Source organism: Gracilinanus agilis, chromosome 3 (genome assembly GCF_016433145.1).
Source record: "Gracilinanus agilis isolate LMUSP501 chromosome 3, AgileGrace, whole genome shotgun sequence".
Lineage (NCBI taxonomy): Eukaryota > Metazoa > Chordata > Mammalia > Didelphimorphia > Didelphidae > Gracilinanus > Gracilinanus agilis.
In genome coordinates this window covers 115,793,318-115,811,544 of record NC_058132.1, presented here as the reverse complement: position 1 = coordinate 115,811,544, position 18,227 = coordinate 115,793,318, and the positions used below count along the sequence as shown (strand labels likewise).

The following is an 18,227-nucleotide window of genomic DNA, read 5'->3' as shown; positions in this document are numbered from 1 at the left end:
TGCACGGGTGACTTCTACAGGCAAACACTACAAAGGCAATTTTCAGTTCTAAATGATTTCTTTTACCATGTATAAATTCCTTCATTGGGTGTTTATTTTCATCCTTTAAGAATCCTTACTTTTGTTTTATTTTCAGCAAATGAATTGATAAGGATTGTATGTATTTGTCTGGGGGCAGAGATGGTGATATTTTTCAATATAGCACATTCCCACTGTGTCATTAATGGCTTCACTCTCTCCTGGGTCTCAGTTCATGTGTTGGACTTACATTATATTTTGACTCCTTTTCTGACTCAAACGTAAATGTTTGCCTTCTGGTTTCTTTGGAAAATATAAGACTCTATCTTCCATATGGCATGTCACCATATTTAGTAGATTCTCTTGTGAACATTTTCCTCTGGAAACTGAATTAATATTCCTCTGTGTCTTTTCAGTCTTTGGTCTGCTTTACGTGCCCTTGTACTTCATGGCTACAATCTAAGCAGAATTACTTTTTGATATTTTAGGATGGAGTATACTGTGCAATGGCATTTGAAGCAGGGATGAGTGTGTCAGTGATGCTCAAACATAAGTTGTAAAGACCCTGAGAACTGTGTGGAGGATAAACTAAAGAAGATAAAGTCTTTCCCCCTTCATTTGGCTGATGTGTTTATCTTCATGCCTATAGTTTAAAGGAATCTAAGGGGTCATCACTTTCAATTCTTTAGGCCTTTTAACCTTTATTTTCCCTGACTGTCTCTGCCAACTCTGGCTTTCTATGTCTCGATAACCAAAATTGGTCCCAAGGTATTTCAGTTTGATGTTTCACAAAGTTCCACCCTTGAATGTCTTGCTTCTATTAAATTTATAAAATTCTCAACCTGATAATTATAGCATCTGGATGACCCTTTTCTCCTTTCTGTCAACCCTCTTCCCCACCTGTTCCTTTGTTTTTCTGGGTTTCTGAGCACAGGTGAAAAAGTCACAAAATCAAGATAATTTCATTCACTATAATTTCTTTTCTTTTTTTTTTAAACCCTTAACTTCTTTATTTTGGCTCCTAGGTGGAGGAGTGGTAAGGGTGGGCAATGGGGGTCAAGTGACTTGCCCAGGGTCACACAGCTGGGACGTGTCTGAGGCTATAATTTCTAATATTTAGCACTGCTACACATTTGCTAGTCTATCATGTTTGTTTGGATTTATAATCTTGTTTCACTTCTGCTTCTTATAATTCATAGCTTCCAACAAGTCTCTGTTTAAGTGCAACCTTTTACATGCAGTCTTTCTTGGCTACTATTGCCTTCCTCTAACTTAAATACCTCATATTTACTTTGTGTGTGTGTCCATTTTATCTATCTATCTATCTATCTATCTATCTATCTATCTATCTATCTATCTATCTATCTATCTATCTGTCTGTGTGTCTGTGTCTCTGTGTGTCTGTGTGTCTATCTATCTGTCTCTGTCTTTCTGTCTGTCTATCATCTATTGAGAGATCATTATAGAGAGAACTCTACATAAGATAGATCTATATACTTCTCTCTCTGTCTCTGTCTGTCTGTCTTTCTGTCTCTCCACACACACATACACACAAAAACAGTTGTTCAATTATTTTCAGTTGTGTCTAACTCTTTGTGAACCCATTTGAAATTCTCTTGACAAAGATACTGGAGGAGTTTGCCACTTCCTTCTCCAGTTCATTTTACAGTTGAGGAAATTGAGGCAAACAAGGTTAAGTGATTTGCCCAGTATTACATGACTTGTAGGTATCTGAGGCTAGACTTGAACTCAAGAAGATGAATATTCTCGAGTCCAAGCTTCTATCCATGGGTTCCACCTAGCTGCTTACATATGTGTGTATGTATCTATATATATGTGTGTGTATATATATGTATATATGTATATGTATACATGTATATGTATATAGATATTTATATTCATTTGTACATGCATATAGGTATATAGATAGATGGCTCTCTCTCTTATATCTAGGCACATATATGTGTGTATATACATATATAAACATACCTATCTCTTTATATTATTTATCTACATATGCCTAACCCTACATATATGCACATATACACATAGATATGCATAGCTATATATCTATACATATATACACATATAACTATCTTTCTATTATCTATCTATATGCATACCTACACACATATGTACAAACACACATAGATATACATAGATATCTCTATATATCTATATCTATATTCATAGATAATATCTGTATGAGCAGCTAGGTAGCCCAGTGGGTAGAGTTCCAGGCCTGGAGTCCAAATATCATCTGAGTTCAAATCTGGCCTTACACACCTACTAGATACATGACTGTGAAGAAATCACCTATCTCTGTTTGTCTCAGTTTCCTCATTTGTAAAATGAGCTGGAGAAGGAAATGGCAAACCACTTTAGTATCTTTTGCCAAGAAAACCCCAAATGGGGTTATAAAGAATCAGGCAGGACTGAAAGGATCAAACAACAACAAGACATATATCTACACACACACACACACACACACACACACACACACACACACACACACACACACACATATATATATATATAAATTTTATTGAGAGATTTATTTGGATTTTAAATATGCATATATTTTCTCCATCTATCTATAGTTCACATATATATCTATATCTATAGAGAAATACAGAGATAGATAGAAGCACACTTATATGTGTACATGTTGTTGATAAGTTCCTTGAGGGAAGGGATTATTTCATTTTTGTCTTCGTTTCCTTAACACTTAATGTTATGCTTGACACACAACAATGGTTATTGATTGATTAAGGTAAAATACAAATCTCTTTACCATTACTTTGTAATCCTTGAGTTTCACTTTATTGACTCTTTACCTCATTCCCTTCAGTAACTTCCAAATCTTTTCTTCTCTCAAGTTTTCTGCTGCATTGTCAACCTGAGGCAGATGACAGTATTGGTTGTCTGAAGGGAGATCTCTTAAATAACTTTTTTCCCCTTTCTGCGAGATGATAAGCAGCATCCTCTGTTCTCTCCTCTATCTATCTGCTCACTGAAGCTAAGTCCTTTACTTCTGGATTTGAAGCCATTCTTTCCCTTTTCCTTTAGAACAACTTTTTTTTCCTTCTAGCAGTCATCATGTCATTGATAGGCAATATGATTTAATTGAGGGGACATTAGATTCGAGTTAGGAAGGCCTAAGTTCAAATCCTGCCTCAGAAACTATCTTCATATCCTTGATTTTTAAGACACTTAACTTTTCTGTTCCTTGCTTTTCCTATCTATAAAATAAAGATTTTATATTAGAAAACATAAAATGCCTTTCAGTTCTAAATCTAAATTTATTAAGATGTAAACTCCTTAGGGAAATTTGATTTTCCTCTCCTCACTGGCTCCATTCTATCATTGATTTATCTCTTTCTAATGGCTTTTTTCCATACACAAACCTGCTCAAGTCTACTCAGGTAAAAAGAAAAAAAATGTTTTTCCACTTCATCTCATATTCTATTCTGTAACTGCTCCATTTCTCCTCTTTCACTGTAAAATTATTTTTTTTCCTAAACTAGTTGTCTTTATTTTTTCAGCACCTATTTTTTCCTTAATCCACTGCATTCTGATAACTATTCCCATTTTTTACTGAAACTATTCTTCAAATAACCAATGATCTATCATTTTTTAAAGACATGTAGTTGGCATAGGAAATAGTATGATGAACTTGGAATTGAGAAGATCTGGGTTTAAATCCAGCTCTTACCAAGTGTATGACCTTGGACAAATCATCTGACCTATGTTTGATTCATTTTCCTCAACTATAAAATGATACTAGTAAAATACCTACATTTTGAGGATGTTGTGAGGATCAAATGAGATGATATTTATAAAAGGCTTAGCACTGTGCCTAATAAATAGTAGATACTATATAAATATTTATTTCTCCATTTTCCTTTGCCCTCTGTCTAATGACTTCACCCCTCCAACAACCATTTAAATCTCCTTTTCCTCTCTCTAACATTTAAAACTCTTTTTTTCCTTTTTTTTTGAATATTTTCCCATAGTTATGTTTCATGTTCTTTTGTTCTCCCCCAAACTCACCCTTCCCGTCCCCACCCCCAGAGCTGATGCACAACTCTCCTGGGTTTTACATGTATTATTGATTAAGACCTAATTCCATATTATACTCAAAAGGCTTTAAAAGACTATCTGCCTTTTGATCCAGCCATAGCCCTACTTGGTTTATACCCCAAAGAGATAAGGAAAAAGACTTGTACAAAAATATTTATAGCCATGCTCTTTGTGGTGGCAAAAAACTGGAAAACGAGAGAATGTCCTTCGATTGGGGAATGGCTGAACAAATTGTGGTATCTGTTGGTGATGGAATACTATTGTGCTCAAAGGAATAAAGAACTGGAGGAATTCCATGTGAAATGGAATGACCTCCAGGAATTGATGCAGAGTGAAAGGAGCAAAACCAGGAGAACATTGTACACAGAGACTGATACACTTTGGTACAATTGAACATAACAAACTTCTCTACTAGCAACAATGCAAGGATCCAGAGCAAGGCTGAAGGACTTATGAGAAAGAAAACTAGCCACATTCAGAGGAAGAACTGTGGGAGGAGAAACACAGAAGAAAAACAACTGCTTGAACACATGGGCTGATGGGGATATTATTGGTGATGTAGACACTAAATGATAACTCTAGTCCAACTATCAATAATAGAATTAGGTCTTAATCAATGATACATGTAAAACCCAGTGAAATTATGTGTAGGCTAAGGGGGCTTGGGGGGTTGGGGGGAGAGGGTTTTTTTTATTATTATTTTATTTAAAAAAAGAATCTACATCCTCAATAATATCCTCATTAGCCCATTTGTTCAAGCAGTTGTTTTTCTTTTGTGTTTCTACTCCATTTAAAACTCTTGACTACAGGTAGCAGATCATTCCTAGATTAGAAGAATCTCAGAATTGAAGGGGGATCCAGAGGCCATCTTGTAGAAGTGATTCCTTTCCAAGAATTCCTTCTACAAAATATTTTTACAGTGCTTGTTCATCTTCTGCTTGAAAGCCACCAGAGGGAGGGAACCCATCACTTCCTAAGGCATCTCATTCTACATTTGGCCAATTCTAATTGTTAAGAAGTTTTTCTGAACACAAATAATTTAGTTGAATTCTGTTTCTTTGTAACTTACTCTCATTACTCCTTATTCATCCCCTTGTGGACAAGAAGACAAGTCAACTCTCTTTACCCCATGACAGCCCATCATATACTTGAACAAGAAAGCTAAATCTTTTTGTCTATTTGACTATTATGGAAATGTTTTGTATAATTGCACATGTATAATATACATCAAATTGCTTGTCCTCTCAACAAGTAAGGAGGGAAGATAGAGAAGGAAAGAATTTTGAACTGAAAATTTTCAAAAATGAATGTTAAAAATTTTTGTTTACATGCAATTGAGAAAAAAAAATTAAAATTAAATGAAATTTCCAACTGAATATCCTATTGGCATACTCAACTCAACAGATCCAAAATGCAACTTTTCTTCTAAACCTGTCACTCCTCTAAAATTCCTAATTTCTGTGGTGAATATAACCATCTTCTCTGTCAACAGGGTTTATAACTCTGGAATCATTTTTAAATTCTCTCTATCCCTCAATTCCAACATTCACTCAGTTGCCAAGCACTGCTGATTCTATCCCACCATCCTTCTCCTTTTTTTTTTTTTTGCCATGGCCTTCCTCCTAATTAAGGTTCTTGTCATTTCTTACCTTTTTCCTTTTTTTTAAAAACCCTTACCTTCCACTTTAGAATCAATACTGTGTATTGGCTCCAAGGCAGAAGAGTGGTAAGGACTAGGCAATGGGGGTTAAGTGACTTGCCCAGGGACATACAGCTAGGAAGTGTCTGAGATCAGATTTGAACTCAGGACCTCTTGTCTCTAGGACTGGCTCTCTCAATGAGCTACCCAGCTAACTTCTCTTACCTTTATTCTTGTGACTGCTTTTTGTTTTTTGTTTTGTTTTTTGTGACTGCTTTTAAAAAAAATTTGATTTCTCTACTTCACCTGGTGTCGGTGTTCTCTTTAATCCATCCTCTAAACAGCTACTGAAATAATCCCCTCTAGGCATGATACGCATATGTGCTGCTGAAGCAAGTACCCCAAGGCATGATATGGCAATGGTGGTAGCCCAATTCCACTTGTAATCCTTCCATGACTTTTTAGTTTCTCTACAATGATACATCAGCTCTTCATAATAGTGTTTAAAACTCTTTATAATTAGTTCTAACCTACTCTTCCAGACTTATCTCAAATTATGCTCCTTCAGATGCTATGAAATACAGTGAAACTGGCCTGCTTTTAGCACCTTGGTTTTTATATTCCATATTCATTAGAGAATTGGCACAAGTCTGGAATCTGTACCTTTTGGGATCCGTAGCTTCTTTGAATTCTTAGCTCAAGTATCAAATATTCCAAGACACCTTCCCTGAGTCTTCAAGTTTTTAATTCCTTCCCTTTCTTCAAATTACTTGTATTTGTTTAACTGTGTATAATCTTTTGTATATGCATAGCACTACCTTTCCCTATTTTAATTTGAAATCTGTACCCTATTTTCTAGCATAGGGTCATATATATATATATGTATATATATATACATAATAGGAGCTTAATAAATGTTTAATTTAAAAGTTTTTTAATACAAGTATAGAAATTGTAATATATTTACACATTAAATTTCATCTCATGGGATTCATTTAATTGTTGTAACCTACCAAGATCTTCGACTCTGATCTGGTCTTCCAACACACTAGCTATCCTTTACAAAACTGTTTCATGGTAAATTTAAAAGGCGTGCTATACTAAACTAAACCATCAGGAGATACACTGAATTGCTCAGCCAGTAACAGATTCCTAGGTCACTCTACTATAGACTTTCCCCTAAGTTTTTGGTTCCAGTCATCCTATATATTTGTCTCATCTAGAAGAATATAAGTAGAATACTTTTCATGTGCTTTGCTGTAATCTGTGTATACTGAGTATTTAACATTCCCTTAGTTTCCTAGCCTAGCTACAACTATAAAAAAAAAAGAAATCGTTGATTTGGCTTGGAATGTTCTTGATGAAGCCAAGCAAAGGCTACTTTTATTTTAGTTTATTTTCTTTCAAACTAAATTTATTTATACATCAGTGATGAAGGCTAGACTTGAGACATTTTTTTAAAAAAAGAAAAGAAAACATCAAAGGAAAAGAAAATAGTCTATGATACAAAGTCATATTTAGGAGAGGGAAAAGAGAGATCATGGGAATGGGGGTGGTTGGGAATATATACAAATAATCACATATGTGAAGGGAAGATGCTTCATGTAAGTTTCCAGCATTTATATTTTTAAAAAGCTACCTAGTTTCTCTGGAACTCGGATGCATATGTATATAACAAATTATCAGTATTGGGTTGTCGCAGAATGTTCTGGATAGGCAAGAAACTGTCCTATCGTTTGACAAGATTAATCACTTCTCCTTTAGGATATTAAAAAAATTGCGCTTGGTGTTCAAATTTGAATAGTAACAGAGTGTGACAAACTTAAAAATGAGGACATCACAGGGGGAGCCATTGGGAAACTATATAGTAAGCTTATACTTGCACATCTTTATATACTTTCCTTTGTCACATAGAAGGTCACAATTCATTTGTAGAGACTGCTTATGGGAAGGTGGTGATTTCTTTAAATCCAGACATCAGTAGAGTCATCATTTCTTGGTATAATAAAATTCCCATGAGGTGAAGGGAATAAATATTTATTAAATACCTACGATATGTTGGATATTATGCTGTGTTTTACCAATATTATCTCCTTTGGTCCTCAGAACAAGTATGTGACAGGGGTGCTATTATTTTTTCCATTTTATAGTAGAGGAAACCAAGGCAACCTTAGGCTAAATTACTTGTCCAAGGCAAGGCAGTTTGTAAGAATATGAGACGAAGTTTGAACTCATATTTTCCTGACTCTAGGTCCAACATCCTATCACTGTGCAACCTAGCTTACCTGATGCTACTGGTGGCCAGGTCAAGACCATTGAGGGAGACCATTGGGAACATCAGCTAGAGCAGGGGTTGGCAATCTTTTTGAGAGCCATAAACGCCACATTTTTTAAAATGTCATTTTGTGAGAACCGTACAGCACCTGAAAAAAAATTGACTTTATGGCTCCTGCAGAAAGAGCCATACGTTGCTGACCCCTGAGCTAGAGGAAGAGAAATACCTGGATAGAAATTGTCCATGGTGACGTTTAGTGACCACTCATTTATTTTTCAAAATAATCAGAAATAACCTGTTAAAAATATGTTCCAGAATTTTGTCAAGGATTTAAATCAGGCTCATTGACCTGCAGTTTAGATCTCTTACCCATTTCTGTTTTATTTTATTTTTTAATTGGGACATTTGTCCTCCTCCATTCCTACAACATGACTACTGTTCTTCAAGATATTTCAAAGGTCACTAATAATATAGCAGTCATATATGCCATTAATTTCAGTTCTTAAAAATGTAATTAACTTGTGTCTGGTGATTTTGATTCACTGAAGGCAGTAAGATACTATTTCTTTGCATATACTGGATTTCTATTTCCTGTTAAACACTGTTGCTTATATTTTCTAGTTCAAATATCATTATCTTTGGAATAGGAAATAGGAATACAGTAAGTGTCTAGTGGTTCAGTGCTATCATTGCCTCATCCATAGCTTTTAGTGGATTGTCTGTTTTTGATCTCCTTAAATATAAATCTTTAAAAATTTATTCTTAACATTCTTTTTCAGGCTTACTTCATTTTAGTCATCTGTATTCCTTATACTATTCTTACAAGAAAGTAATACTCATCTGTATTCATCCTTTGATGCTTCTCCTGGGTTCCATATTCCATACATTTCTTGTAAAACACTATGCTGGTTGATGAGTTCATTATGTAGCCACATCAGACATTTTAATCAGTTGCTTCTTATTGTTAGAATAAATTTTCTTTATATTTTCATAAATTTTTTTGAGAGCTTCTGATCTTTATTTGGCCAGTTTTCCCTCCAGACTTTATTTGGTCATTGGATTCTACTTTTTCATTTCCTGTACCCTTTCTAATTTGATCCCATCAAATCTAAGATAATACCAGATTACACTTGGATTTTTGCTTTTTATGCTATTATAAATTTTGCATTTGAATGCTTATTTGCCTTCTGGCAGTAAGAAAAATTCTAAGAGATATCAACATAGTTCAAATTCCATATTGTTATCCTATCAAGCATCCATATCAGTTTTTTGATTTGTTTCTATGACTCCTCTTCTAATTTTCCTTCTATCTATGTGCCATATTCTTTCACAACAACTGCATTTTTATTTCTGCCTCATTGAGCTCAACTTATTAATCCTTCATCATATTTCCTCAGTTTGGTTTCTAGAATTTCTACTATGGATATTTTCTTTCTGTATAATGGTACTTATAATTTTGTAAACTTATGTTTTTCTTCATGAATAACATGGACCATTATTGAGCTATTGACAGTCATGAAACCCATGATACTAAGTCTCAGTAGTACATGTGAAGTAAACTTTTTCATTTTCATACTTTGAAGTTATAAGAAATCAGTAAAAATGGTTACGTTTTGCTCCACCAAAGAAAATACCATTGACTTAGTTAAACTGTTTATGTGGAAATAATTTCCAGGGGTGAAGGACAAGATTAAATTTTCATCCAAATAGGTCATGTGTCCTACAAATTGTCTAGTGTATATATTTATCTCTATAGCCACATCTATATCTAGCTATATCTTCTATATCAATCTAAAACACATGTGTATATATTACATATGTAATACAAATACACACTGTTCATAAATGTATATATATACATATATATGCACACATAGAGACATACACACATATGTATTTTATCAGGTAATCAGCATTTTTGTAGTTTTTTCATGCCTGTTGGCATTTTTAAGCTTCATGTTCAATGGCTTGCACATAGTAGGCGCTTAAGACATTAAGGAATGCTCAATTGAATTAAAAATACTTCCTCAAAATATTTGCATGATAGGTTTTTTAAATCTATGACAAGGAGATTGTGTAATGACTATTAATAATATGACATGAAAGACCAAGTATATTTGAGGACTCTTTAGCAATGAATTAGGTCAATAAAGCAATTTTTCCATAAAAGGTATTTTGTATTTGAATAAAGGAAATTCTCATTTGGGATTTTGGAAGAGTTAAGAAAGAGGAATGGGCAAAAACGAAGGGAGTGTGAAAGGGATCATGAAAGGGTATAATGGAAGGGCTTATAATCATGTGAAAAGTGAGTTAAAATCCTTACTCTTATATTTGCTGGCTTGATGATCATAAGCAAGATTTAATTTCTCTGAGTCTGTCCATGAATAAGAACTGGGATAATAATTTCTTTAACATCTACCCCATAGACTATTTGTGAGTTCAAATGAGGCAATATATGTCAAATGGTTTGACACATAGTACAGATGTCCTACTTAAAGACACTAGTGACCATTAAAATAATCCTTTTGGCAGCAGCCAACATTTCATAATTAAGATTAATGGACTAATTTAGTTTTCATACAATTTTCAGATTCTTTGTACTCATAATTTGAAACATTTTACAAAGGGTTTATGATAAGAGGTTATAAATACAAGTGTTTCTGAAGTGTTTTTCTTTTTTCTTTTCTTATTTTCACTTAGACTTGGCTTTGGATTTCATTTCCTTTGTGCCTTTATTGTGCTGAAAGGCTTTACAGGTGTATTAGAAGTAATAAGCCTGTGACAATCATTTCAGTGATCAGCCATCCATCAGATGTCATGGAAGTTCGAATGATCAAGGAAAACTTTAAAGCCAGACCTGGCCAAGTGAGTTATTCCAAATAGTTCAGCAAAAATGTTTTTACAATTTCATCTTTGAAAATATTGAATGATTTGAACTTTGTTTCTTTCCTTTCCTTTTTGTTGCATTGCTTCCTTCCAGTATATTATTCTTCACTGTCCGAGAGTGTCTGCACTAGAAAACCATCCATTTACTCTTACGATGGTAAGAACTTTTAACTTTTTGTATTTTCTTTTCTTAGAGAAATACTGTATTAGATGATTAGCATGTCTTTGACTAAAATTATGTTTCTTATTTAGTAAATTGGAATTATTAAAGCTATTAATTTAGGTTATATTTGTTTTAATACATGGGCAGGAGTATAATTACAGCTGATTTCTATCTGACATGTCAGTAAGGCTAAGAATCTTTAGCCCATTGACTTGGGTGAGATAAAGTGTTCCAAAATGTCCTATAAGCTTACTTTTATTTACTTAAATTCAACAAGCATTTTTACGTTATTATTATGTGCAAGACACTTTGCTAGGTGTGAGGGATCAAAAGATAAAGCAGAAATGTCTTTGCCCTCAAAGAGCTTATGATCTGATGAAGTAAAGAATACATACACAAAATAAATTGAGGTATATTCAAAATAAATACAAAATGATTTCAGGAGAGGGCACTAACAGCTGGAGGAACAAGAAAAGCTTTATTTAGAAGGCAACTTTTGAGCCGAGCCTATTCAGTATTTCTAAATACTCTCTGCTTCTAAAGTTTATCTATTCACTGTTAATGCATGAAAATAATAAATTTGGCTTTGTCTTTTGCAAATCACAAACCAGACTTTGTCAAATTTAAATCATATCCATTGTTTTTAAAGAATTCAGGCCAAGATTTTTCTATGTTTTATGGTTCATTTTAATGGGAATTTTGATTATTAACAAATTAAGGAATATAATTAGACATTTATGTGGGATAATAATATTCTTTAATTTGTAATATCACCCTACCATTGACTAGTCCTGCACATCCATTTCTCTTTCCAGTAGTGATATTAAATCAGTAGGATTTGTCCACACTCTCATCTGTTCCCCGTTGTCATTTTTGGCACCAATTTGTGAGCTGTCTAGCCAGGGTCAAAGGGGCCTTTGGTTGTCACGGTGGAGAAGCAATGCTAACAGGTGCACATGATGATGAAATCTAGGACCTTTGTCTCATTAGCATGGATCTCTGATCATGAACTAGCCAACCATGGAGAAAGTGTGGCTGGATCAGTACATACTTTTGACTTGCAGCTCTTCGAAAAAAAAAATCGAAGTACATGTCTGACTTATGACTGCTGCAGTGGTCTCACCTTTGTTATTGCAGAAGCACATTTTCTGAAATATTTTCACAATAGCTTTTGGGTTGACTGATAAAATGTTCTTTTCCTCTGGCTTTGAAGCCATTCTATGCAAGAATGATTATATTATCAATAGCAGTTGGAAGTGATGATCTTGGTATATCATTTTTGTGATTCTGAAGGTGACATATTTGTTATAATCATATTACCTTGGGAAGTTGCATTTATCCAGGAAACATGTAATTGATAAGTGAGTGTGATGAGTAAATAAAGGGCAGAAAATACGTAGAGTCTAATTTTATGTAGTCTGAAAATTTGTCCCTCATCATGAGATGGTGGGAAAAGACATTTGGTCCAGGAATATGCTCTTATTGAAATTTGCAACTTTGAAGATTTCTCCCCCACACCTATTATCTGCCGAAATTCTTCCTTCAAGAACAAGATCAGATTTGCCTTGCTTTGGGAAGTCTTCTTTGATAATATTCTCCCTCCCTCGCCCACCCCAACTCTAGCACCACCACTACCCAACAGCTGTAAGAGATCCCTGCTTCCTTGAATTCTGTAGGCATCTCTAGTTGATACCCCCTATTTACTGATCCCTAATTACTAGTTATTTGCAGGTGTGTTTTAAATGTCTACTAAGATCCCCAAAAGTAACTTCCATTTTCATTTTTGCAGTGACGTTTTGGCCCAGCATTTTGTATATAGTGAGCACTTAATAAATGCAGAATTAAATTGTTTCTTCTCCAGAGATTTAATGAGAAGTAAGGGTATACTCATTTTGTCAAGTGAAGTGGGATTAATCTTGATTTCAAGGCAGGGAAAGTCAGTTAATCTTGAAATTTATTCAGTCTTCAAGTGAATGATCACTCAATCCTGTTTTTTTCAAAACAATGAATCAGACAATGCAGTCATTGTTAAATGTCCCAAGTTACATTGGTGTTATTCAGGCATAACTATAAAGTCTGTAATCTTTTTTAGCCCTAAGGCTTCTTTTAGAGTTACATAATGCCATTGAAGCTGCTGGCAGGTCTGAGTCTTGAAAGATGCCAAGAAGCAAGAGAATCACAGTGTGAGAAGACTGAGGGAAAGGAAGGGAGAGGCCCTTCCTCTGGTAATAGTGGCAAATGATAGGGAGAATTGTTCCATCAAATGTTTTGCACAGCACAGGTTGCTACGTTTGGCAGGATGTTATGGAATCAGAGAATTATTTTGTTTCCAGAAGCAAACTTTGTCACATGACCAGTACATATTGTGAATCTGTCTGACATTCTATGTTTGCCTCTTTATCTCTCCAAATATATGTAATATTCTGAGTGGAATAATCAAATAAGCACATAGAGTAGAGGGGCAATTTAGGTCTAAAGGTTAAGAAAGTAAACAAATTTGCTCAGTTGGTGCTTAGGCTCCTGATTCCATGTAGAATGAACACTCTCAGACTACAATTATATCTTTACTGAAAAGCATCAAAAGATAAAGGAATTATGGATACATCATGAAAAATATCAAAGCCAATAGCAGTCATACGAGCTCCCCTTGACACTTTTCTGTCCTCCTTAGAAGCTTTTCTATGAACAAAGGAAGACAGTGCTTTCTTTCCTTTGGACTTCTTGGGGGAGGGAATTTATTTCATTGTAAACTTATATTTGGCATGTTTCCAAGTGAAAATCTACTCTTAAGGTCTGCCCTCTGCAAATTTGTATCTGTAGGTTTGTGATGCTCGAAGGTGTGGGTCCAAACCTGAATATCAAATTGAAGATGTTCAAGAACATCTCTCCCCCTTCAGTTCTGAACTTCTGTTTATAAAATTAAGCTACTTGGTATGCCTAGCCACATTTTAATATGTTCTCTGTCAACTTCTGAAATGCTAAAAAGTTGGCAAATAGTGTGAAGTTTTCTTTAAAATTATTGATTTTTGCAAGCATGTATATGGATTTTTCTTTTTTAGTTATCATTTCTGTGGTCTTACAAAAGTGTTTTCTTGACATCTGTCTTCTAAATTGCATGATTCATTAGCCCAAATTTGGATAACCTTAGTTTTCATTCCATTTTCCATGAGTCAGAGCTAAGTCTGGCTATTGTTTGTTGTTGTCTGTATTCTTTACATGGCCTGTCTGTATTTTACATCATTTTTCTGCTTTGTATTTTTCATTTCTCCACCAGTCATTTTAGGAACCCTCTGTCTAGTTTTCAGTGAACCCTAGACAACTATGGCTCATGAAATTCTCAAAGGCCAAGGTTCTAATGTAAAAAATTCCTCACAGTTACTTAGTAAAGTTAAACAATCTTCTTTCCCTCATCCCTTTTCCCCTACCATTTTAAGATCTGAAGCTCTCAGGAAGTCTACATTAGCTGGAGTGAAGACAGACCCTTGCTTCTTTACTTTTAAGTATTTTCTACCATTTCACAAATCTTCATTTGATAGTATGACTTAGAAACATAGCTGGAATTCATAAAATACATCCAGAACAATTAATTTAGTTCTATATTAGGTGATAATTTGGAAATTTATTAATTTTCATCGCCATTGGAAAGACATCTTGATTCCAGAAGCCAAAAATGCACCTTTTTCCCCTTTGTTAAGGTTGAATCTTAGAATCTCAAATTTTGAAGGGACACAAAAATCCTGAAATCCAATCATCTTCACAGTGTGATTCCCTTAAAAAAACCAAGAACAAAAAAAAACCTTTGACAATAAAAAAGTAATAGTTATAATAATGGTTAGCATGTGTAAAGCACTTTTAAGTTTTGCAAAGTACTTTACATGTTATTTCATTTGGTCCTCTCAACCCTGTGAGGTAGGCACTATTATTATTCCCATTTTACATTTGAGCAAACTTAGGGCAAGAGCTAATTAAATATCTGTGTGGGAAGATTTGAAGTAAATTTTCCTAACTTTGAGTCCACCACTCTCTCCACTGTCACCAGTATTCTTTTATTTTCCAAATCTAGAAACATTTTCTCAATCTTCATTTTTCTTGACTTCTTTGTAGCTGTGACACTATCTCTCATTCTCTTCTTGATACTATCTTATCCTTTTGTCTCCTACCTATCTGAATGTTTCTTCTTTGTCTCCTTCTCTAGATATTCATCCAGGTCATGCCCATTAACTATGGTTGTCCCTTAAGACTCTGTCTTGTGACCTCATTTAGTCTCTCTCTATGCTATTTCACTTGGTAGTCTTATCAGCTCCCATAGATTCAACTATAATAACTATGTAGATGATTCTAAGGTTTATCTATCTAGCCCTAAGCTCTCTCCTGACTTCCAATCTCATATCTTCAACTGCCCATCTTAATCTGGGTGAATCACAGACATCTTAAACTCAAAATATCCAAAGCTAAACTCATCTTTCCTCTAAAACTCTCCCCTTTCCCTGACTTTCCTATTATTGTCGAGAGATAATATTCAAGTGTACAGTAGTTGTCTTCCTTAACTCCTCACTCTTTTTCATTACCGTCACCCATGCCCCATTCAATCAGTTTCCAAGCTTGTCATTTCTACCTTCTCAACATCTCTCCTATATGACGCCTTCTTCCTTTTGATACTGCTACCACTCTGGTTCAAGCATTTATTGCTTTGCATCTGGACTATTTCAATCACCTGGTTGGTCTCCATACTTTGAGTCTATTTTCACTCTAAGTTTTCCTCCATTTAGCTGTCACAATTATCTTCCTAAAGACCCTGCCACCCCTTCCTTCACAGTGAATAAACTCCAGTGTCTTCCTATTGCATACAAGATAAATTATAAAATCCTCTGTTTAGCTTTTAAAGCTCTCAATAATATGATTCTTTCCTACTTTTTGAGTCTTCTTTCACTTTACTCTTGCCCATGTATTCTGTGACCCAAGGATGCTGACTTCATTGCTGTTCCTTGTACAAGATACTCTATGTCTTGACTGGGCAATTTCACTGGCTATCCCCTATTCTTGAAATTCTTTTCCTCCTCATTTCTGCCTCTTAGCTTCCTTCAAAGTCTCAACTAAAGTCCAATCTTCCAAAAGAAGGAAAGTCCAAAAAATTCCCCCAAACACTTAAAAAGCACGTAATACATGCCAGGCACTGTGCTAAACACAGCTTTTCTTTGGAGGTAAGTTAAAAGAAGTGCATCTATGGGAAAAATTAAGGCTTAGTTTAATATGTGCCTAGAACTTTCTTAAATGGAGTTTGATAATATAATAATATCAACTATTTCTTGAAGATTGACTTTTCTTCCCCAATATCTCTTGAATTTGTCCCTTTCAATCCCTTTATATAATCATCACTCTAGTTTAAGTCCTCTCCTTAAACTACAATAATAATCTCCCACCTGGTCTCTCCACGTCATCTTCTTTTTCTAATCTGTCTTCTATATGTGTGACAAAACAACATATTTAAAGCAGTTCTTAAAATATCAATTTATTGCTTAATAATCTCCAGTGACTGTGAATTACCTTTGGGATCAAATACAAACTCTTCCACTTTTTTAAAGTCCTTGGTATCATTAATCCATTCTTCCTCTCCAGACATATTATGAGGAATTCATGAGTGATATAATGAGAAGGAACATAAGCACTTAATAGATCTCGAGTAAGTCAGAATTATGGCTCCCCTATGCTATAGTGCCATATGCACGAGTGGTAGATTGCACATATAATGGGAAGCATATTCCTACTGGGAGTCCAAATCTTTGAATCTTTGCTCTTATATCTGATTGCTGCTGTTGGGCAGATTCATAGGACTGATTTGGAGGGAGCTCTTAGAGACACTTAGTCCCTAAGTGGTTGGGACCAAGGGTATCAAACTCAAATAGAAATGCATTTCTGTGCACCTTATATTGACTTAGAAAACAACAAATTAACATTATCTGTTGTATTTTTGTTTATTCTATTATATATTTTCCAATTATATTTTACTTTGATTCAGGTCCAACTAGGGAGTTTTGTAGGTCACAAGAGCAGTTTAATTAGGACGGGTTGCTAACCTTGCATACCTGGATTAGATAAAGTTTTCTAATAAAATTGTGATGAGCAGGACTTTGTGTTTCTTGCCTAAATGAACTGGACTAAACGCACATTGGATATATGGAATTTCACGGTAGATAGGCAGATCAATTAGTGATCAAACATAGAATTTCCAGGGGCGCTAAGTAATATTTTTTCTGGAAAGGAGGCAATAGGCCAAACTTGGGTCATCTAGGGTCTAGAAATAGGGCAGTGATCATTTTTCTATGTCATTCCTCACCATCTACTCTACAATCCAGCTAAATTGGCCTTCTTACTGTTCCTTGCATACACTTCCTCTCCCACTTACATATCTTTCCACACTCTGTCACTGATGTCTAGAATATACTCTCTTGTAACTTTCACCTCTTAAAATCTTCCTTTTCCTTCAAAATTCAGCTCAAGTGCTACCTTTTACATGAGACCTTTTCTGCTCTTCCCAGTGGCCAGTGCTACTTCCTACCTCCACTCAAAATCGCCTTAATTTGGGGAGTAATATTTTAGGAATACTTACACATATATATATACATATATATATATTTATAAAATCTCTTTGATGATACACTTTTTTTCATGTTATCATCATTAATAAAATGCAAGCCCCTTCAAACCAAAGATTTTTGTATTTCTCTGTATGTCTCTATCATCTAGGTAACAGTTTATATATTATGTGTTTTTTTTTCATTTTATATATTGTGTTTAAAATACCCTGCTTCTAGTTTCAAAGATACCACTTCTGTTTGGCATTTAAAGTCCTCACAGTCTGATTCCACTGTATCTTTACAGTGAGGTTATTCTCTTTAATGAACTCTGTGGTTCAGGAAGATTGGTTCTCTTGCTATATCTCACTTCTGATGTTCCATTTCCTATTTCTAAAACTTTGCCCCAGTTGTTTCCCATGCCTGGAATGTATCAAATCTGCCTTTCAGAACTTTTAGTTTCCTTTGAAATTCAGCTTCTATCACCTTCCACACAAAGGCTTTCCAGCTCCCTTAGTTTTTCTTGTGCCATTTCTCTTCTAATTAATTTGTATTTACCTTGTATATATTTTGCGTGTGCTTACATTTGTG

At 34.7% G+C, this 18,227-nt stretch overlaps 1 protein-coding gene across 2 annotated transcripts in view; it reads left to right on the top strand.

Moving 5' to 3' along the window:
* The window catches only part of NOX4 (NADPH oxidase 4), a 238,008-nt gene that overhangs the window by 98,631 nt on the left and 121,150 nt on the right, over window positions 1-18,227 (top strand). For both annotated transcript variants that reach the window (XM_044668216.1, XM_044668215.1), the window contains exons 10-11: window positions 10,716-10,880; window positions 10,996-11,058. In XM_044668216.1, the coding sequence (XP_044524151.1) occupies window positions 10,716-10,880; window positions 10,996-11,058 (228 nt within the window). The remainder of the gene's footprint in view (window positions 1-10,715; window positions 10,881-10,995; window positions 11,059-18,227) is intronic.